The following is a 22,613-nucleotide window of genomic DNA, read 5'->3' as shown; positions in this document are numbered from 1 at the left end:
TAAAGAAGGCTGAGCACCAAAGGATTGATGCTTTTGAACTGTGGTGTTGGAGAAGACTCTTGAGAGTTCCTTGGACTGCAAGGAGATCCAACCAGTCAAACCTAAAGGAAATTAGTCCTGAATATTCATTGGAAGGACTGATCTGAAGCTGAAGCTCCAATACTTTGGCCACCTGATGCGAAGATCTGACTCATTAGAATGGATCCTGATGCTGGGAAGGACTGGAGAAGGCAATGGCTCCCCACTCCAGTACTCTTGCCTGGAAAATCTCATGGACAGAGGGGCCTGGTAGGCTTTAGTCCATGGGGTCGTGAAGAGTCGGACACGACTGAGCGACTTCACTTTGACTTTTCACTTTTGTGCATTGCAGAAGGAAATGGCAACCCACTCCAGTGTTCTTACCTAGAGAATCCCAGGGATGGGGGAGCCTAGTGGGCTGCCGTCTATGGGGTCGCACAGAATGGGACACGACTGAAGCGACTTAGCAGCAGCAGCAGCAGGAAGAAAAGGGGATGACACAGGGCGATATGGTTGGCTGGCATCACCGACTCAATGGACATGAGTTTGAGCAAGGTCTGGGAGATGGTGAAGGACAGGGAAGCCTGGTGTGCTGCAGTCCATGGGGCTGCAAAGAATTGGACGCAACTGAGCAACAACAAAGGGCGAGTGGATAGATTACGGAGGAAGAGATGGTGCAGGTATGCTATGGGAGTCACACCTGGCGGGGCTGTAGTGGGCACTGAAATCCAGTTCACCTTCAGATCACTGAATCAGAAGCACGAAGTAAAGATAAAGGCTTATGTGCCTAGAGGGGGCTTCTTTTCTGACTCACCTGTATGTGGTCCCATATACATCATAATAACAAAAAGCAAGGCTTCTTAAGTCTTAAGTTTGAATCCTGACTCTGCTACTTCCTAATCATAAGCCGTGTATATGTGTACAACGATGGCGAAAACCAGACACACACACTTACAAAATCACCAAGTTTGGGTCTTGACACCTGTTGTTCTTTAGAGCTAGACTTTGTTTAGGAACACAGCCATGTTTCAAATGTCGTGATCCAAGCAAAATATGAATTATTAATAATTGGATTCGCTTATCAAATGATTGTATTAAGCCTCCCCCTCATAGCAGATATTTTTGCATTGTTTCAACACTGATCATGTAATGCAGGGACTTCAAGGCAAATGTCAGCTTTTCTGTCTGTCTTGGAAGATTAAAGACTGTTGATTTAACTCCAAACCATGGGTCATTAAAAGTGATTTAGCTGTTAGCACAGTCCTGAGCGTCATGTCTGGGTTGCTAAGTAAAGGCTCTACTCACAGCTTCAGTGTGGAAATTTTTTGTCAGGGGTTTTATGTGTTCCCAGACCTGTAGTTTGCAAGGAACTTCATTAGTGTCTCTGGCTGCCAACACTTAACATGGATATAATCACCCATCACCAGACTCTTTTGCTAGGAGCTAAATCAAGGTATTTCCACTTTTTTCAACTGCCACTGTGGCCTCATTTGCAAATCTCCATGTTCAAATAGCCATGGCTTCATCTTAAAAGAGATTCCAGTGGGACAGGGGTAGGAAGAAGAGCATTCTACAGGTCAGGTCTTCCCTAGGGTGAGCATATTCAACTCACATCTTAAAATTTGTCTGTTTCCTTTCCTTCCCACCTCCCCCCTCAAATTTCTGTTTCCCTCCCTATTAAAACTAGACACCAACAGTACTGGTTCAGGCTGTGATTTTCTGTCCAGCTCACACTGCCAGCCCATATCATAGCATCAGGTTTACCTGAGTTAATTTAGCCTGTCAGTTAAGAAGCCCTGATAACAGGGGTAGCAGGAGACAGCAGGAAAGAGGGTCTGAGTAGAAGCAATTACTCGCGTTAATAATTCAGTGTGTTTTGCAGTAATAGGCTTCAAAGTAAACAGCACTACACATAAATGCCGTATTTCATTATTTATACACTCCAGAAATTGAAGTTTAATTAAGTCACACGCTTGAGACTTTTAAGCAATTAAGGAGACACTCGTCTCCAGCAGTGAGGAGGAGGTAGTTGAGCCTTCTCTGTTGTTCTGAGCATCATTTTTCATTGGATCACAGGGCGGGCATAAACCAGGACAATGAGGGTAGCATTTTCCAAACCTCAGTCATTCCTACATCAGCATCATGGTTTTCAAGAGCATACTGCTGTATGCTAACTTGAAAAGAAAAAAAAAAAACTTAAATCTATCCTTGTTATAAATGTGTGCCTTTGTGTATTTATTTAATAGCAGCTTTATTGCAATATAATTCAAATACCCTTAAAAGGTATACAATGTGGAGATTTTTAGTTTACTCACAGAGTTGTGCAACCATCCCTGATATCCAGTTTCAGAACAGTTTCATCACTCGGAAAAGAAACCCTATACCCATGAAACAGTCACTCCCCCTTCGCCCCTTCTGTGAGTCCCTGGTAACCACTGAGCTGCCTTATGTCTCCATGGATTTTCCTATCCTGGACTTTTTGTACATTTGGAATCATGCAACATGTAGTCTTTTATATTTTCATAAACTATTTTAAAGGTTCTAATATGTTGACAGATGCGTCAGTGCTCCATTCCTTTTTATTGCCACATAATATCCCTTTATATGGGTACACGGCATTTTGTTTATTCATTCATCAGTTGATGGACACTTGGGTTGGACTTTTTGGCTATTGTAAATAATGCTGCTAGGAACATTTACAAATGTACATGTTTTTGTGAGGACAGTTGTTTTCATTTCTCCTGGGTGGATACCTGGCAGTAGAATCACTGGGTCATATGGTAGTTCTGTACTACCACCTGATCTACCAAGACTTTGGCCACTTGATGCAAAGAACTGACTCACTGGAAAAGACCCTGATGCTGGGAAAGATTGAAGGCAGGAGGAGAAGGGGACAACAGAGGTTGAGATGGTTGGATGTCACCACTGACTCAATGGACATGAATTTGAGCAAGCTCCAGGAGTTGGTGATGGACAGAGAAGCTTGGCCTGCTGCAGTCCATGGGGTCGCAAAGAGTCAGACATGACTGAGCAACTGAACTGAACTGACTGATGGTAGTTCTATAGTTAAAATTTTGAGGAACTGTTTTCCAAAGCAGTTGCACTATTTTGCAGTCTCACCAGTTGTGCTTGAGGGTGCAGATTTCTCCATATTCATACTATATTTGTTTTTAAAGAAAACTTTATATCACTGACATAAATTGCTAGCAATCACATAAATAGAAGTGGACCGTCAAATCAAACGCTAAGAAAATAAGACAGCTTTTCATTTGTAACTTGGTACTCTTGCCTGCTGAAGGCTCTCTAGCTGAGGCCTGCTGTCTTCTCGGTTGAAAAGGAGAATTAGGCAACATTAGAAAGACATATTAGCACTGTTGAAAAAGACACTGTTGGAAAAGAACTGAAAATGGAATAACTTCTTCCTGTGAGACTCAATGTTATTTGATGCAATGTCTCAATGATAACTCCAGTCTATGCATCACGTCTTCAGAACACAAGAAGTTTGGAGGCACTGATGTCACGTGCAAGCGTGCTTCATCTGTTTCAGCTGTCAGCTCCACGGTTACCTCATACAAGGAGCTCAGAGGTGGCTGGTCTAATGTTTGTTATGTTCTTTGTTTTCCTTCTCATAGTCTGGATGTTGTCTAAGAACTCTTTGGTAAATCTGAGGAACTCAAAATTACTACATCCTTGATAGGAAAATAGCTGTTAACCCAGTAAATCCCTTCCTGGGAATGTAGTGTAAGGAAATAATGCAAAAAAGGGAAAATAAAATCTATTGACCTATACATGTTTAGTGCAGGATTTTATATGTATGTACACACACACACACACACATATGTATATTTGAGAAAAATTAAGAACAACCACCACAAAAGAAATGGTAAGCCATGGTGTTTTAGTCAGATAACCAGTTAAAATGATGGTCATGAAGACTTAAAAAGTAACAGGAAAAGTAAAAGGCAGAAGGAGAAGGATGAAAAAAGTAGAATATAAAATTGAAGGTACACCATTAGTATGTATTTTAGTTGGTGGAATAAAGACCAGACTGTAACATGCAAAAAAAATTTTTTTATGGGGCAAGGATTTTTTTTCATGTACCAACTTTATTATTTCAACACATAATGTTTTATATTTTAAAAATTGAAACTATACATTGTGTGTTTTATTCCAACCTTTTGGCTAAGGATTTTTAAAATTTACATTGCCTTATGTTGACTGTAAATAATATTATGTGCTTGCTGTAAATTACAATGAAAGAGTAAGTAATCCCCAAACAAGGTAGGTTTTTGGAATGAGATAAAGACCCTGATAGAAAAGAAAAGGGAAGGTGCTCCTTCAATGAGGTGGTCAGGGAAGTGTTATTCTACTGTCGAAAGAGAAGGAGGTGGTTTTGTAAAGAGCTGTGCTGTCGCTCAGTCGTGTCCGACTCTTTGCAACCCCATGGACTATAGCCTGCCAGGCTCCTCTGCCCATGGGATTTCCCAGGCAAGAATACTGGAGTGGGTTGCCATTTCCTTCTCCAGGGGATCTTCCTGGCCCAGGAATTGAACTCAAGTCTCTGCATTGGCAGGCAGATTCTTTACCACTGAGCCACCAGGGAAGCCCTAGAGAAGAACATTCCAGAAGCAACAGTGTATGTAAAGGTCCAGGATGTAAGCACAGCACTAGGTGTCTCAGGACATGAGAAGGAAAAGGTGGAGGGTATTCAGCTCACAAAACTGAAGGATCAGGATGCAGGAACCATCTTTTAAAGAGCCATTGAAGTCCCTAAGAGCCTATGGGGGTCAAAATGAGTAGGACATGACTTAGCAACTAGACAACAACAAGAATGTTGACAAGGACTGTGGTAGGGAGATGTACTGTGGGCAAGAAGCTCAACTGTTCAGGGAATGAAGAGGAGTGACCGGACAGCTGAGAGATGACACCAACAAGGAAGATGGAATAGTTGCATCCACAGACTTCACCGTGGAGATAGTGTCTAAATGTGTTAGGGAGGAACAGGGAGGAAACCAGCTTCTGAGGCTCCTGGGACAGGGCAGGAAGAAGAGCTGCACTCAAGGGGTCGACTGGGGAGGTGGCATCCTCACAAGGCGGCAAGAGGTGAAGAGAAGACCCGGAGAAAAGGCAGAGGATAGAGCTTCATTCCTGCAGGTGAGGGGAAGAGTTAGGGAGAGAGAGGAGAGGTGAGAGGTCAACTCAGGTGGTGAGTTCCTGGCTGGAGATGGACTCCGGATGCTTGTAGTCCAAGTGTGTTAATATGCAAACTCTGGGGTCTCACCCCAGACCCATGGAATCAGAATCTCTCTGGGATGGAAGTTATAATATTAACAGACACCTCCTGTGATGATGATATGCAGTCAGGCTGGGCATCCCCTGCTCAAGATGGTATCTGGTGTCTCTTCCACTTATGACACTGATACCACAATGAAAATTTGCATGAAGGTCCTCAGTTCAGTCACTCAGTCACGTCCGACTCTTTGCAACCCTGTGGACTGCAGCACACCAGGCTTCCCTGTCCATCACCAACTCCTGGAGCCTGCTTAAACTAATGTCCATTGAGTGGATGTCATCCAACCAGTGAGCCTCAGAGAGGGGATGGATTAGTGGAGCATTTAAAGGATGACTCAAGGTGAGAAGAGAAGCAGAATGGGTCTAAGGCAATCTGAAACCTATTTCTAAGACCTATGTAAAGACTCTTTTTTGATTGCTAAGTTGTTTGTTTCAAACTGACTTAAAGGGAAAAGAATATATTGGCTTATCAATGACCTTCCAGGGTTAAAGCCATACACCTGGATTCAGGTGCCCAAGTTATGCCATTTGAGATCTGACCTGCCTCCTTTTGGCTCTGCTTTCTGTTGACTCCCATCCAGGCTCTACCAGTGCGGTAGCTGAGTTGGTTGCCATCAGCTTCAGCCCCAGCAGCAGGCCTGTAAAACTGGATAGCAAATGTCTACTCCAGTCTTCTTTTATAAAGTGTAAAGAAGAACATAGTTAGCCATCAATCAGAGCAGTTCAATTCCCATCTCCCATTCTCCACCAACACCTGGCAACTCAAGGGGTTTAGAAGTCTGAGGTCTGTAGCCTGGACATCCCTTGACCCTTGCAGGGTCTTCAGGTGACATTTGAGAGGGGCTTGTGTCCCATTGGTAAGATTTGGTGGCAGGCACACCATTTCAGCCCCCTTACTTGATTATTCCTTGTGGCTACAGAACACAAATGCTTATTACCTGAAGCCTGCGATTTTTAACGTAACATGAGAAGTAACAGAGTAGGGGGCAGCAAAGGTCTCATTAAATCCCAGCCACTGATACTTGAACTGCCACCAAGAGAAGCTTTATTTGTCTTTTTTAGTACCTGTCACCAGACACCAAAAAGAACTGCAGGGCCCAGCCCCTGCTCTGTGTACCATGCAGGCCCAAATCACTGAAGCCTGCAAAGAAAAGTGGCCTGCTGTGCTGCAGGGAAGTGCAAGCTTTTTTTAATCAAAAAGAAAATAAAGTATTTGTCTCATAGTTTGGGCACATGAATAATACAGACAATTACATCGTGCATTTCTGTGTACCCTGCTCTTATCTTAAGAAATAAAAACTTAAGTGCCCAGAAGTAACCACTGCCTCATCTTTGATGTCTCTCATCCTCATAACATGATGACTTTTACTCTATATGTCTGTGAACAACACACAGTGTTTGCTAGTTTTTCAGCTTCATCCAAACTGTCTCAATCTACCGCTCTCCTGCTACCTAACTGCTCTTTTTCCTGTTTGTCCTTATGTTTGTACATGACCTTCTGAATTGTTTATTTTCACTGCTCTGCAGTATTCTACTTACACTTGTCAAATATATTCATGATTCTCCTATGCGTGGACAGGAAAGTTATCTCCAACTTTTCAATATTATAAATAGGACTGCTGTGAGCATTCTTGCATGGGTCCTATGCAAATGTGCAAGAGTTTCTTCAGGGCTCATATGCAGGTGTGGAACCAGAAGAGTGAGGGTGTATATGTATCTTCACTCCTGACGGATGTGACCAAAAGGCGTTCCAAGGTGTTTGCTGCTGCTGCTGCTGCTGCTAAGTTGCTTCAGTCATGTCCAACTCTGCGACCCCAGCGATGGCAGCCCACCAGACTCCCCCATCCCTGGGATTCTCCAGGCAAGAATGCTGGAGTGGGCTGCCATTTCCTTCTCCAGTGCATGAAAGTGAAAAGTGAAAGGGAAGTCGCTCAGTCGTGTCCGACTCTTCGCGACCCCATGGACTGCAGCCTACCAGGCCCCTCCGACCATCGGATTTTCCAGGCAAGAGTACTGGAGTGGGGTGCCATTGCCTTCTCCTTCCAACGTGTTTAGGTCAACTTAAATTGCCCCAGCAGCAGTGAGCTGTCCCCCACCTCCATATCCACTCTGAAACATATATGATCCAACTTTTATTTTTTAAGTTTCACCAGTCCAAAACAACATAGAATCTCCTTATTGTTTGAATTAGTATTTTCCTGGTTACTGAGGTTAAGATATTTTATTCATGTAGAAGTCCAAAGTGTAAAGCTAAACTAGGTGGAATTGTTCTCTTTGGAGGTGGGGTAATGGCTCATATTTAAGACGGCTAAGCTGTTACATTTACTATTTTAAGTACCTGTGGATACTTGTGTTTTTAAATGTTGAGCATAATTTTAAGCAAATGAATATGCATTAAATGTTTTTGTAGCATATTTTGGCTGGTATTTTGACTGACTTTTTCTTAATTGACTGTGATTTTGGCATTATCTGTGACACATCCTTCCCATCCCTTTATATAAATTAGTTGGGAGTTGGCTTTAATAGCAGGTATGAAAGTCCATCTATGAAGCTGAAGGAGAGAGGACATCTGAGTCCTGAAGGCAAGGATTCTTGGATTCACCAGGCATGCTTCTCATTTAGCGCCTTTGGTCTGGCTGTCCCCTTTGCCTGGAATCCTCCTCACCCACAAAAGCATGTGACTCCTTCCCTCCCCACCATCAGATTGTCATCGGATCTCGGCTTCTCAGTGAGGAATTACTTCCCTGACTTCGCAATGTATAGTATGTTCCAAACCATCAGACACTCCTGTATCTCTCATGGTTCCACCCTGTATTTCCTGCTTGCTGGATGACTTTCTTTGTGAGTTGCTCACTTACTATTTGCTTTGACTGTTATTCTTTCTTTGTCTTTCGCCTACCATCTGTAGAATGTAACTTCAGCAAGGGCAGGCATTTTGAACTGTATTGTTCACTGCTGTCTTCCTGGTACCCAGAAAGGTGTCTGGCACATAGTAGGCACTTCATATAGATTTATGGAGTAATGGGATGGAGTGAGCAAGGAAAAGAGAGCCGAGAAGAGCATTTCTGAGAGACACTGCATGTGCTAGGATCTGAAGATGACTAGAAATGAGAAGGAGAGCTGCAGCCTAAGTGTGACTGTGATTATGAATGGCTGCCCACCCAGGCTCCAGGTGCTGGAGGCGGATACAGGAGACCTAAGTAGAAGCCACAAGCAGCAGTTTGAACTTGATCTTCAAGGCAGTCAGGAGCCTTTACATGACTTTTATCAAGGGAATAACACAATCCTATCTGCATTTTAGAAGAACGTGACTCTGACCCCAACAAGGAGAAATCATAGATGGGGTTAAGGATCGGATTGGAGGCGGGTGGACCATCTAGGGGGAGTCACAGTGATCTTGGTGAGGGAAGATGATACCTCATCAGGTAGCAGCAGGGAGCTGAAGGGACATGGACGTCTCAGAAGATACATCTCTACTGTCCTCTCCTCTGATCCCTGAAATTAGTGGAACCTGAGTAAGTCTATGCATCTGGACCTAACTAAGCCAGGAGGCCATGCTTCTACTCAGCATGCTTTTAAGTAATCACACTGGAAAGTCTTCCAAAGTGTTCCACCCACATCTTCAACTTTCCTCTTGGTGAAAGAAATCTGGAGCACGGCCGCCTTTATTTGAGCAAGCAGTGAATAATGGAGCAGCACGCTGATTGAACTCGAAGTTTTTGGAAGGAAGGTAGCATTCCACATCCAAGCTCCCCTGGTCTCCAGATCTTTTGTGCAAGTAAATTAGTTTCATTTGTCTCAGGGCACCTTTTTCCAGGCCAACTTCTTCCAGCTTGCCTGCAAATGTTTCTCAGTGGTATGTTTGAGGCTTGGCTGTGTCTCCTTGTCTGGAACAAATCTTTTATTACGAGGAAATAGCTGGAAGATGATTCTGGACTCTTGGACTCTGTTCCCCTCTCAGCTGTTGACTGGGTATTTGATACCTTGGTAATTTTCAGCTTAACCTGTCCTCTCTCCTGCCTGCTTCTCATTACTAAACATTTCACGCTGGAAGCTGAATTTCATACCTACCAGCTCAGCAGTCTTGAGCGAGATGATTAAGAGTAACACCTGTTTCTGTGAGACTCTCCCAAGATGTCATGAAGGCCCCATGTGTTGTTTTCTTTGCTTACCTCCTGGGTTTGCATGATTTTCCTTTGGGCCGGTGGTCATGCCTTCCACTTCAGCCTAAAACCCTCCAGATGATAGGAGTATCATGTTGCTCGTTTCACATGGGAAAGCCACTGTCCACCCTCGTCTTGTTCAAATTGCATTCAAATCTAATTTCCATGGCCCATGTGAGTGGGAGCACCACAGCCCTGTGTCAGCTGTCAGAGTTTAGCAATACCATTTCCAAACATGGGCCAGTAGGCAGCCAGCAGGCACTAGACAGCTAAATGCTGGCGGAAAAAAGCCTCAGACACCTATAGCAGTCCAAACAGTGACTCATCCTGCTATTGCCAGGATAAATATGGGAATAAAGGGTATTTTTCTCTAAGCAGGGAGAATTGTCAAAATGCTTATCACTTTATAAAGTATAACAGATTGTGCCTGTTCATGTTTTGAAATGTTCTAACCCTCCACTAGCTTTTATTTTTCTTTAATGAGTTTAATAATGGCTTTCACCTATTTTTCTTCTTTCTAGGAGGCCTGGAGAACTCAGGAGTTTCCAAGCTGAGCTGCCGCCCGAGCTCTGGATCCACTTGGCAGTGGTGGCCTGTGGCAATCGTCTGGAGGAGACGCTTGTCATGCTCAAATCTGCCGTGCTGTTTAGCCACAGGAAGATGCAATTTCACATCTTCACTGAGGAATCTCTGAAGCCTGAGTTTGATAAGCAGGTGATTGTGCAGAAATTATGGCACGGTATTTACTGAGTGTAGACAGAGTGTACTGTGGGACATGCATATCCTGTTTCCTACTGTATTTTACTGAATACTCAGCTGTGTGCCCACGAACACTTGACTCTGAGCCTTAAAGTTGTCATCTATAATATAGGGATATTACACCCCCTTAGAGAGAGACGGGGAGGATTAAATGAGGATCAAATGAGATGATGCCCTTGAAGCGCTTGACCCAGAGCTCCACCCCTCCTGGTGTTACTGACACTGCTCTCAGTGGGAGTCACGTAGCTTATCTTTATTTGTGTATATATATTTTTTGAATGACAAATAATATCTGCTCATCAAAATAAATTCAAACGGGATGTTATAAATATAAAAGGTAGAAGTCCTTGCTACCCTTCTTCTCCACACAAGAAACTATCAGAGTCAACACTTTTGAGTAATTCTTCCATATTTTTTTCACATACAGGTGTGTGTATGTGTATTTATGTATCTGAGAGATTGAGTATGTATATGTATATGCATGTATATGTGTGTACTCTTCCTGTATTGAGGAACAAGTAACAGTTCCCTCCCAGTACAGGAGTGCTTTGGAAATAGCTATTTTCTCTGGGCTTGTTGCATGTGCAACTATAAACTGAGTTTGTTTTCCTGGCGAGGCTTCTCTTGCAGTGAGTTCTTGAGTGCTGGCAGAGAGAGCAGCTGTTTTGTTTTGTATCTACCAACTTGTGTCACCGGGGCTACATCCTGCCATCTGAGTAGCCACACTGATGAGAAAGGCCAAAGCAGGATGTTGGGTGACTAGAGACTAATAACCGAAATCTAGAGAATGTATTATGATTTCTAAAGAAAAAAAAAATCGCTTTGACATCCTCTCCTAGAGAAGCCAGGGAAGAAACTGCCTTGGGACTTGAAATTGATTGGCAAATGCCTTGAGAAAGGTCTGCATCAGGGGAAGGGGCAAGCAAAAACATTGAAACACATGTAGGTAGCTTCTCTGAAGCTGTGGTATAATGGGAATTATAATTAATAATAATAATCATAATTTCAAAAATAGAATAGCCTTTATCAAGGGCTTATGATTTACTGTTATTTAATCCTCATAGCAATCCTTTGAAAAAGTTAATAACCATATCCGTAGTTTGCTAACTAATAAAATATCCGTATTTTACTAACTGAGATTATTGAGGCTTGGAGAGTCTCAGTGATTAACTCATCTGATGTCAGTTCAAGGTTTCTGACCCAAATATTCATAAACTTAACTCAACTAGTTCTCAAACTAGTAGACAGAAAACTCAGATTCAAAACTCAGCTCCACTATTCACCTGCTGCCTGATCTTGGGCAAGTCTTGGGGGCTTTTTTGGGGGGCTTCACTAGTCCATTCTAACGGAGAAGGCAATAGTACCCCACTCCAGTATTCTTGCCTGGAAAATCCCATGGATGGAGGAGCCTGGTAGGCTGCAGTCCATGGGGTCACAAAGAGTCAGACATGACTGAGTGACTTCACTTTCACGCATCGGAGAAGGAAATGGCAACCCACTCCAGTGTTCTTGCCTGGAGAATCCCAGGGATGGGGGAGCCTGGTGGGCTACTGTCTCTAGGGTTGCACAGAGTTGGACATGACTGAAGTGACTTAGCAGCAGCAGTCCATTCTAAAGGAGATCAGTCCTGGGTGTTCTTTGGAAGGAATGATGCTAAAGCTGAAACTCCAGTACTTTGGCCACCTCATGCAAAGAGTTGACTCACTGGAAAAGACTCTGATGCTGGGAGGGATTAGGGGCAGGAGGAGAAGGGGACGACAGAGGATGAGATGGCTGGTTGGCATCACTGACTCGATGGATGTGAGTTTGAGTGAACTCCGGGAGTTGGTGATGGACAGGGAGGCCTGGCGTGCTGCGATTCATGGGGTCGCAAAGAGTCGGACACGACTGAGCGACTGAACTGAACTTCCCCCTCTGCAACTTGGGACCAGTGGGAGTGATAAAAAGAGATGCTTATCTGTACCCAAGATAGGCTAGGTCAGGCTGCACTAACAACTTCCGGAAAGCTCAGAGACTTTCCACATGCCTGCTGAATGTCTCAGAGGGCCTCTCCACATGGCCCTGTCAGCCTGGGACCAGAGTTAACAGAGACCGTTCTTGCATGTAGCTGGCACCTGCTGGAACATTTGGCCTCTGCAGTTCTTGAGATGCCACTAAAGGAAAGACAGGGACTATCAGAAAGGCACCCCACGGTGCCTTTCACTCCCTCCTCTTGACACTGACATTTCTGTTCCTATTTAACTGTCCAGCAGCAGCCGGTCACAAGACCCACCCAACTCCAAAGGGGCTGAGAAGTATGCTCTGTGCAGGAATGGAGCAAAAGTGGCTATGGGCCAACATTAGTTGGGTCACGTACAGTATCCATTGAACAAGTATTTACTGAGTACCTACTACATGCTAGAAGCTGGGGCATGAGAATGGAACAGAACAGAATGCAGACTTAAATCTTAAAAAGAGAAGGAAGATGTATATATATAATTACAGATGTGTAACAGGTTGTGATTTCTGAAGGGCCCCCTCGATCCTGCCTCCTACTATTCACATCTGTATGTACTCTCCTCCTGCACTGTCCCAGGGCTGGCCTGTATGAACGGTAGCATAGGGAAGAAGTGACACTATGTCGCTTCTGAGATTAGATCTAAAAAGGCACTGCACCTTCCATCTTGGTTGCACTCTTTCTCTCTTGGAGGCCAGCTCTCATGTCAGAGCAGCTCTTGCAGAAGACCATGTGTTAAGGCTTGAAGACTTCTTGCTGACATTCATGCACATGAACTTGGAGACAGGACTTCTCACCCCATCCAGCCTTCAGATGGCTCACCCTCACTCCTCATCCAGAACACCCCAGCTCACAGATTCCTGACCCTAAGAAATGATGTGAGATAATGCATGTTTGTGGTTTTAAGCTAGTAAGTTTTAGGGTCATTTGTTACAAGGCAAGAGCTAATACAGATACACCTACATACGTAATATGTGTGTGCATGGATGCTTAGTAGCCCACCAGGCTCCTCTGTCCATGGAATTTTCCAGGCAAGAATACTGGAGTAGGTTGTCATTTCCTTTTCCAGGGATCTTCCCAACCCAGGGATTGGACCCGCGTCTTGCATCTCGTGCACTGGCAGGCAGATTGTTTACCACTGTGCTACCTGGGGAACAAAAATCAGAAATGACTGAGCGACTGGGCATGAGCACATATGTACGTGTACATAACATAGAGTATGCCAGATGTCCTGCTATGTGGCGAAAAAGGATACAGCTTCTGCCTGGCTATCTCTTGGGATGCCTGGCCCTGGAACCTCGCCACCATGCAGTGAGAAAGTCCAGATTCACCCACAGGAAGAAGCCCACACAGAGAGAAGTCAGGTCCCCAGCCGGTAACTAACCTCCACCACCAGACATGTGAGAACAAGCCGTTAGATGATTGCAGCCCCCAGCCTCCAAGACTTGTAGTTGAGGCCTCAGACACTGTGAAGCAAAGTCAAGCCATCCCGTCTGTGCCTTGTCTGTTTTTGATCCTCGGAATCTATGAGCATAATAAATGGTTGTTTTGTACTACTAAGTTTTGGAGTAATTTGTTATGAGCCATAGTACTTGGGACGTTATAAATTAGGAGCTATTGTATGGGAAAATTTTGTAGCTACTTGTGCAGTTGGGTTGTGTTTTGCATTGCTCAGATGACTTTATCCCTTTGACGGCTTATTTCCTCAGGTCTTTGTTAGACCAGTGAAGCCCAATTGCAAAGGAAATTATAATAGGGTGTTAAAAATCACAGCAGGGCATATGGCCCCGTTTTTTTTTTTTTTCATGTTGAGGTTTTGGTGCCAGTTTAGATGTAAACCATTGGCTCTTTCATAAGTCACAGAATGTTTCTCAGCTTCAATTTCTTCATTTGTATCAAGCAAAAATCTCTCATAGATACACAGAAGGGACAGATGATTCTTGCTCTGCTTATTGTGGAGTCTAAGTGTGAGGCCGTATCAGATTCTACAGATTCCTTGGAATGTTTCTGTCTGGTGGGTACTGTATTAGCCCTAAAACTATAGATCAGCAGCAGTTGGCTTTTGCTCAGCCATGTGAGATGCTGGTGTGTAGGGGCAGGTTATCGCCTCCTTCTCAGGGTTGTCAGTTAGTTTCAACACTGAGGCACTGTGGGAATATCCAGAGTGTCTTGTGGTAACTTTCTGGGAGGCTCAGGGACACATACCTCAGCGTCAGAACAAAACAAAATGCTAATTGCCATCATGATCCCTCTGGAAACTGCATTGTGGGCAAGTGCTGTTTTATTGAAGTAGATTTCTTTTTTAAAGCTGTTTAAGAACTAGAGTTTTTTTAAGCTGTAGACATTGGTGTTTACCACCTACATTGTTGATATTTAATATTTGAAAGTTTCATTTTTGTCATCTCCTAATATAAAGGTTGAAAATGTCAGCTGGTTGGTTTCTTAACCTCTTCAGGCAGTTCACAATCAAATATACAGTTTAACTTTGCCCCCGACTCAGAACCAGAAAATAGTAGGACACAGAAGTGGGGACAGCCACGAGCCTGTTCTGGTGGGGTGCATGAGACACTGACGTTCTGTAATGGTAGATGTAGAACATCATGCCATTGTCAAAACCCATAAAATTGGGTGATAGAAAGAATGACTCCTCATGTAGACTATGGGCTTTACTTGATAATGTTTTGATACTGGGTCATCACTTGTAACAAATGTGCCGCATTCATGCAAGATGTTAATGATGAGGAAACTGTGGGATGAGAAAGGGAAGGAGAGAGGATATATGGGAACTCTGTGTACTTCCTGGTCAACTTTTCTGTAAACATAAAGCTGCTCTGAAAAATAAAGTCTACTGATTAAAATAATTTTATTTTAAGATTAATATAAGCAGAGAAAGTAATATACACTCCCTATAAAAGTTTTAAAGAATACAGAAATATAAACATAGAAAATGACACCCCCACTTCCATAGGTACCCACTTTTAACAGTACGGTGCATGTCTGTTCAGATTTTTCCCTGCATGTAAAATAGACGCATGTATTTTCCCCTGTGTGATAGACCCATATTATAAATTTCTTTTTGGACTTTCTTTTTCTAAAACCTAACTATATATTGTAACTATTTTTTCATAATGGCACATATGCATGCGTGCTAAGTCATTTCAATTGTGTCCAACTCTTTGCGACCCCATGGACTGTATGTAGCCTGCCAGGCTCCTCTGTCCATGGGATTCTCCAGGCAAGAATACTGCAGTTGGTTGCCATGTCCTCCTCCAGGGAATCTTCCCAACCCATGTCTCTTGCGTCTCCTGCATTGGCAGGCGAGTTCTTTACCACTCGTGCCCCCTGTTCTCACCCTTTACAACAGTCCACCGTGTAGTTCCATCATAATGCGTTTGTCCAGTTCCTTATTATTGAGTATTTCATTTGTTCCCAAGGGGATTTTTTTGTTTTTTGTTTTTGTTTTTGTTTTTTTTTTATTTTTTACTAAAAACTGTGTTTTGGTGAAAGTCCCTGGACCTCTGTCTTGGGGTTTGTTATTACCACTTTCTAAATTGCCCTCTTGGAAGTTTTTTATAATTTACCCTTCCAGCGTTTAGGTGCAAGTTTCCCATCATCCTTGCCAACTCTGGATGCTGTTTTTTTAAATCTTAACAGTGGTCTATTCAGTGAGCACGAGTTGTGGTGATAAAGTTAAACTTCTGTGCGTGCTACCTGAATAATTTCTACATTGCCACTCAGAAGTTTTAGGTGTTTTCCATATTTCTGGGGTCTAATCACCCTCCCCTTCCCTGCTATCTTTTTCAGCTTCGACAGTGGCCTGACTCATATACAAAGAAGTTTGAGCACAGAATCTACCCCATCACATTTTCGGCTGGAAACCCTCAAGAATGGAAGAAATTATTCAAACCCTGCGCTGCCCAGAGACTCTTTCTTCCGGTAGGAACACCTGCTTTTAATAAGATGCTGCTTGGGAGAGAATTGCATTTGGAAACATCATGGAATTAACTAGCCTTTGTTTAGAAACATTTTAATTACAGTGGTTACAGTGAAAAATATGTTCCTCTTAGATTTTGTAGTTGATGCTCCTAATGATCAGGGTGTACAGAGAAGTTCCCTGTGGTTGAGAAATTGTGTTTCTCAAAGACTGAGGGACTGAGAGTATCCAGAGCATTCTTGATTATGAATCTTTGTGTCTATGGATCCACATTTACTAGCTCTGTGGACCTCACTAAATCTCTAAACTTCTCTAAGCCTCACTTTCCTCCATAAGCTTGGCACATAGTCGCTGCTCAATAAATGTTATTTTAGATTATCGTTATTTCTCTTATAATAAGAACTACTAGTGGATGTCACCATGTTGCTGTTGTTGCTTTAGTCACTAAGTCGTGTCTGACTCTTGCGACCCCATGGACTGTAGCTGCCAGGCTCCTCTGTTCATGGGATTTTCCAGGCAAGAATACTGGAGTGGGTTGCCATTTCCTTCTCCAGGGGATCTTCCTGACTCAGGGATTGAACCCACGTCTCTGACATTGGCAGGCAAATTCTTTACCACTGAGCCACCAGGGAAGCCCAGCTGTACCTTTGCTAGGGAATAATTCAGAGAAGGTCCAGAGTTCCAGTTCACTTTTCCATTTGGAGTGTTCAAGTTGAAAGTCTTTGTTTCCTTTTTAAAAAAATCCTAAATAGAAAAGCACCAAAGATATACTAAAACTGACAATATCACTGAACAAAATGGCAGCTTTGACTTGTGAATTGCAGCCTTGACATTTGTGAAGGTCATGCTTTCAGTAAACATTTATTGAGTGCCCATTAGGTGCTAAGCTCCGGCTTAGTGATGGTGATATGGCAGTGAACAAGACACCATGGTCTTTTTATATTTTTTTTAATTTTTATTGAAGTATAGTTGATTTACAATGTTGTGTTACTTTCTGCTGTACAGCAAAGTGAGTCGGTTATAACTAGCATATATCCAGTCTTTTTTAGATTCTTTCCCCATACAGGTCATTATGGAGTATTCAGTAGAGTTCCCTGTGCTATACAGCAAATCCTTAATAGTTGTTTATTGATCTTGCCTCCTTGGAGTTTGAGTCTAGCATGGAAATGAACAAGAACTTAGAAATGTGATCCATGCTGAGATGGAGAACAATCTCATGGATGTATGTAACATAGGGTTACACTCTGATCTGGGGGATATCTAGATGGTTCTGTTGAGAAATGGCTTTTATGCTGAAATGTGAAAGAAGGAGAAGTAGCAGGAGGTGGTCACTGGGTGACTAGAGTCTGAGAAGTAATGAGAGAAAAAGGTTCCAGGTAAATGGAATAGTAGGTGCACAGGCCCTACTACAAAAGTAGGAAGGCACATGTTTGAGAAGATAGAATATCCCAGTAACTGAAAACAGAGTGTGGTGGAATAGAAGGGGTTGACAGGGTCTGGAGCCTGCAGACTCTATAAGCCATGTTGGAATGTCTGACCTTTGTGTTTAGGACAGTGAGATGCCACTGAACAATTCTTAGCTTGGAAGTGAAGTCATCTGACTTGGGTATTGAAGAGGATTCAGGGATTTCCCTGGTGGTTCAGTGGCTAAGACTCCATGCTCCAATGCAGGGGACTGGGTTCAATCCCTGGTCAGGGAACTAGATTCCACATGCCACAACTAAGATCTGGCACAGCCAAATAAATAAATACATATTTAGGGGGAAAAAAAAGGATTTACTGGTTCATTACAGTATGGATAGTGGAATTGCTGAGACCAATTAATACTGACTTCAGCTATGGCAGTTAGTTGCCTTCGAGATGGATGCAGACCATGCCTCCATCCCTATGAGTAGCTGGCTGTGAGAGTTGAAGTGGAGGTGATCAAGATTTCACCAAGGTTTCTGATCTGAACAGCTTTTAAAGTTGATCTGTTTGAAATTGCCTGTATTCAGCTATTTATGTCCTACAAAAAAGGCTGTTTCTTTTAGTTCAACCTATACAATGTATGTGTGTGTGTGTGTGAGCTCAGTTGTGTCCAACTCTCTGTGACTCCATGGATTGAAGCCTGCCACTCCTCTGTCCATGAAATTTTCCAGGCAAGAATACTGGAGTGGGTTACCATTTCCTACTTCGGAGGATCTTCCTGACCCAGGGATCAAACACACATCTCTTGTGTCTCCTGCATTGGCAGGCAGACTCCTCACCATTTCGTCGCCTGGGAGTGTATAATAGTAGTGCTATTTAGAGATGGAAAAGGGGACTTGCCTGGCGATCCAGTGGTTAAGACTCTGTGCTTCCACCATAGAGGGCATGGATTCAATCCCTGATTGGGAACCTAAGAGTCCATATGCTACACGGTGGGGCCAAAAAAACCCCCAAAAATGTAAAAACAAAACTTCAGAGATGGAAAAGGCTATAAAGAAATATCATTATTTGTAAAGGGAGAAGATGAGTTTAATCAGGGTCATGTTTTGATTTTGAGGTACCTGGGAAACATCCACACAAGGAGGCCTTACCATCTGTTGGTCTGAAACCCCAAATGGCAAATGGCATTTTTAGCATTTCCTACTCAGAACTCGTGAAAAAGAAATACAACCTGGATGTACTATTAGTGGCGATTTGCTGCGCAAGTTCACTGACTACTAAATGACCTGTTTTTCACATGATACAGCCTTTAGTACAGGTTGTGACATGGGATTCACTTCATGAAACAAAGTAAGAAGTGGCTCAGATGGTAAAGAATCCGCCCACAGTGTAGGAGACCCAGAAGCGATCCCTGGGTGTGCAAGATCCCTTGGAGAAGGGAATGGCAACCCATTCTAGTATTCTTTTTCTTTTTTTTTCCATTCTAGTATTCTTGCCTGGAGAATCCCATGGACAGGGGAGCCTGGAGAGTTACAGTCCGGGGGTCTCAAAAAGTCGGAGACAACTGAGCGACTAACACTTTCACTTCACTTTCGAGAAGCAACTACCCTAAATCAGAGCTAAAAACTCTGGGTTGCTGTTATGAAAACTACTTGAGAAGACAAGAAAAAAAATCTCAAGCTTCTGCTTAACTGTTTTAATGGGAAAATATTAGAAATCCCAAGTTATTATTGGAAAATTGTCTCCCCAACCTACCAGAAAAATAGTAACAACCCAGGAGAAGACATTTGAATTTTCCCTGACCTTGAATTGTGACTTTACTGCCACTATTAAAAAAACAAACCTACCACATGATGGTTTTCATTCATTCCCCGCAGAACAAGTCTATTCCATTTTGAATGACAAATGAGTGCTGGAATTCCTTATCTGCTTTTGATAATGGAAACTAGCCCTTCTTAAAAATAATAAAGAGAGATTGTGGTTGACAGGACATTTACTTTCCCTGAGTTGTATATCATAACAGAAGATTATAAACATGGCTTTTCTGGACATCAGTGAGATATATTGATCTTCATGGTAATTTGAAATAAAGTCTAGGTGATGTTTTCCTTGAAATTTGTCTCTATAAAACCAAATCAGGGGTGCTGCTCAGTCAGTGCAGAGGAGATGGAGATTCTAAAATGCAAACATTCTGGCCCTGGTTAGTCCAGTGACTGAGAATCAGTCTTACCTCTTTTCTGAGGCGGTGTCGTCTGTAGATGAAACCTTTTCTCAGTAAAAAGTGAAAGTAGCTCAGTCATGTCCGACACTTTGCAACCCCATGGACTCTACAGTCCATGGAATTCTCCAGGCCAGAATACTGGAGTCGGTAGTTTTTCCCTTCTCCAGGGGATCTTCCCAACCCAGGGATCAAACCCAGTTCTCCCACATTGTAGAAGGATTCTTTACCAGCTGAGCCACAAGGGAAGCCCAAGAGTACTGGAGTGGGTAGCCTATCCCTTCTTCAGTGGATCTTTCCAATCCAGGAATTGAACCAGGGTGTCTGGCATTACAAGCGAATTCTTTACCGACTGAGCTATCAGGGAAGCCCTTTTCTCAGGTAAGATTTTACTAATCAGAGCATGAACCTTTGCAAGTCAAACCTATTAGATTCTCACGTACAATTAGTGGAATTCAGATCCCACCAATTCAAGATTTATGAAGTCCTAAATCAATCAATGGTTGTTAACTTTTCTGTTTCTGTGAACAGTGGACCTAAGGACCATTATTAGTGCAGGCTAACAGGTGACTTGATGAAGCTCCTTAGGCATGAAGCTCAAAAGTATTTAAAACAATATGCCAACCACAGATAAGTCAAATCTGTCCTTTCAAATTGATCCTGGAGGACTTTTCCCTTTTTGCATAGTAAAAGCCAAAAAAGCCTTTACTTTTGTAAGAAAAACTGTTTTGTGAATTCACATCACCTTTTCTATTTAATAGGAATTAGCGAGATTTTATACTGAATCTCCACATTTTGTTACACAATGTGCCTGTTTGATTATAAAGACCTATCTCCTCAATAATGTTCTCCTCTGCAGATCCTGGGCTTCCCAGGTATCTCTAATAGTAAGAACCTGCCTGCCAATGCAGGAGACCTGAGACTCAAGTTTCAGTCCCTGTTAGTTATCCAGGCTCCTCTGTTCATGGAATTCTCCAGGCAAGAATACTGGACTGGGATGCCATTTCTTTCTCCAGGGGATCTTCCCAACCCAGGAATGGAACTGGGTCTCCCACATTGCAGGCAGATTCTTTACCAGCTGAGCTACCAGGGAAGCCCATAAACTCTCACTAATTCCTATTAAAGAAAGAAAAGGTGATGTGAATTCACAAAACATAAATATGTCCTGAGAATTTTTTAACTGTATTTCCAACGAACTTATCCCATTCTTTAATATTTCAAAGTAATACCATGCCATATAAAAATCTTAATTACCTAGATTTTCTATATAACATCAAGAGCAACAACATATAACCTTCCCTTTTTGCCCTTATAGTTTGTTAAATAGGTCTTTATCTGGTTCCAGTATTTGGAAAACTTTATGCCCACTAGAATGTTCTAATGCATCTGCCATATGTTGAGGGAAAAGAGAGGTTTACTTGGCTTATTAGAACTTTGTTTTATTAGAACTTTTTATAATTAAGTAAGGTTTTTGTATTATCAATAATATGTTTCAGAATTAGCAATTGAGACTTCCTTGGAAAGAACCTTTTGTATTTCAACAAACATTGACAGGCAAATAGGAATATATTAAAAAGCCTTATTAAGAGGAACATCAGTTTGCATCATCATAAATGATGTCTGTATATTTTCATCAAGCTCTAAGAGGCCTTATATTATCAGGATGAAGTTAACTACATAAAAGATCGCATGAAAACAACCCTAGACAGCAATCTTGTTGGACAAGTTTTCCACATTTGCTCACACATTATTAAACATTTGACATTCGGGGTATTAGTTACAACTCTTGGTTACCTGTGAGAGAAACTCAATTTCAACTATGAATAGCTAAGCACAGAAAGTGAAAGATGAGAATTAAAAAGTTGGCTTAAAACTCCAGGACATGGAACCAACCTAGATGTCCATCAGCAGACAAATGGATAAGAAAGCTGTGGTACATATACACAATGGAATATTACTCATCCATTAAAAAGAATACATTTGAACCAGTTCTAATGAGGTGGATGAAACTGGAGCCTATTATACAGAATGAAGTAAGCCAGAAAGAAAAACACCAATAGAGTATACTAACACATATATATGGAATTTAGAAAGATGGTAATGATAACCCTGTATGTGAGACAGCAAAAGAGACACAGATGTATAGAACAGTCTTTTGGACTCTGTGGGAGAGGGTGAGGGTGGGATGATATGGAAGAATGGCATTGAAACTTGTAAATTATCACATGTGAAACAAATCGCCAGTCCAGGTTCAATGCATGACACAGGGTGCTCGGGGCTGGTGCACTGGGATGACACAGAGGGATGGGATGGGGAGGGAGGTAGGAGGGGGGGTTCAGGATGGGGAACACATGTACACCCATGGTGGATTCATGTCAGTGTATGGCAAAACCAATACAATATTGAAAGTTAAATAAATAGATAAATAAAACTGAGATTAAAAAGAAAAGTTGACTTAAAACTCAATATTCAAAAAACTAAGATCATGGCATCTGGTCCCATAACTTCACGGCAAATAGCTGGGAAAACAATGGAAACAGTGACAGACTTTATTTTCTTGGGCTCCAAAATCACTGCAGATGGTGACTGCAGCCATGAAATTAAAAGGTGTTTGCTCCTTGAAAGAAAAGCTATGACGAACCTAGACAGCATATTAAAAAGCAGAGACATTACTTTGCCAACAAAGGTCCATCTAGTCAGTTCAGTTCAGTTCAGTCACTCAGTCATGTCCGATTCTTGGTGACCCCATGAATCCCAGCACGCCAGGCCGCCCTATACATCACCAACTCCCAGAATTTACCCAAACTCATGTCCATTGAGTTGGTG

At 42.5% G+C, this 22,613-nt stretch overlaps 1 protein-coding gene across 3 annotated transcripts in view; it reads left to right on the top strand.

Annotated features, from left to right (window-relative positions):
- GXYLT2 (glucoside xylosyltransferase 2) overlaps positions 1-22,613 on the top strand; it is an 83,089-nt gene that overhangs the window by 12,969 nt on the left and 47,507 nt on the right. For all 3 annotated transcript variants that reach the window (XR_011251023.1, XM_069562560.1, XM_069562561.1), the window contains exons 2-3: positions 9,995-10,187; positions 16,033-16,164. Coding sequence is in view for 2 of the 3 variants with exons in the window: in XM_069562560.1 (XP_069418661.1) it covers positions 9,995-10,187; positions 16,033-16,164 (325 nt within the window). In the remaining variant the exon portion in view is untranslated. The remainder of the gene's footprint in view (positions 1-9,994; positions 10,188-16,032; positions 16,165-22,613) is intronic.

The sequence above is a fragment of the Ovis canadensis genome, chromosome 19 (assembly GCF_042477335.2).
Source record: "Ovis canadensis isolate MfBH-ARS-UI-01 breed Bighorn chromosome 19, ARS-UI_OviCan_v2, whole genome shotgun sequence".
Lineage (NCBI taxonomy): Eukaryota > Metazoa > Chordata > Mammalia > Artiodactyla > Bovidae > Ovis > Ovis canadensis.
This window is presented reverse-complemented; position numbering and strand designations above follow the sequence as displayed.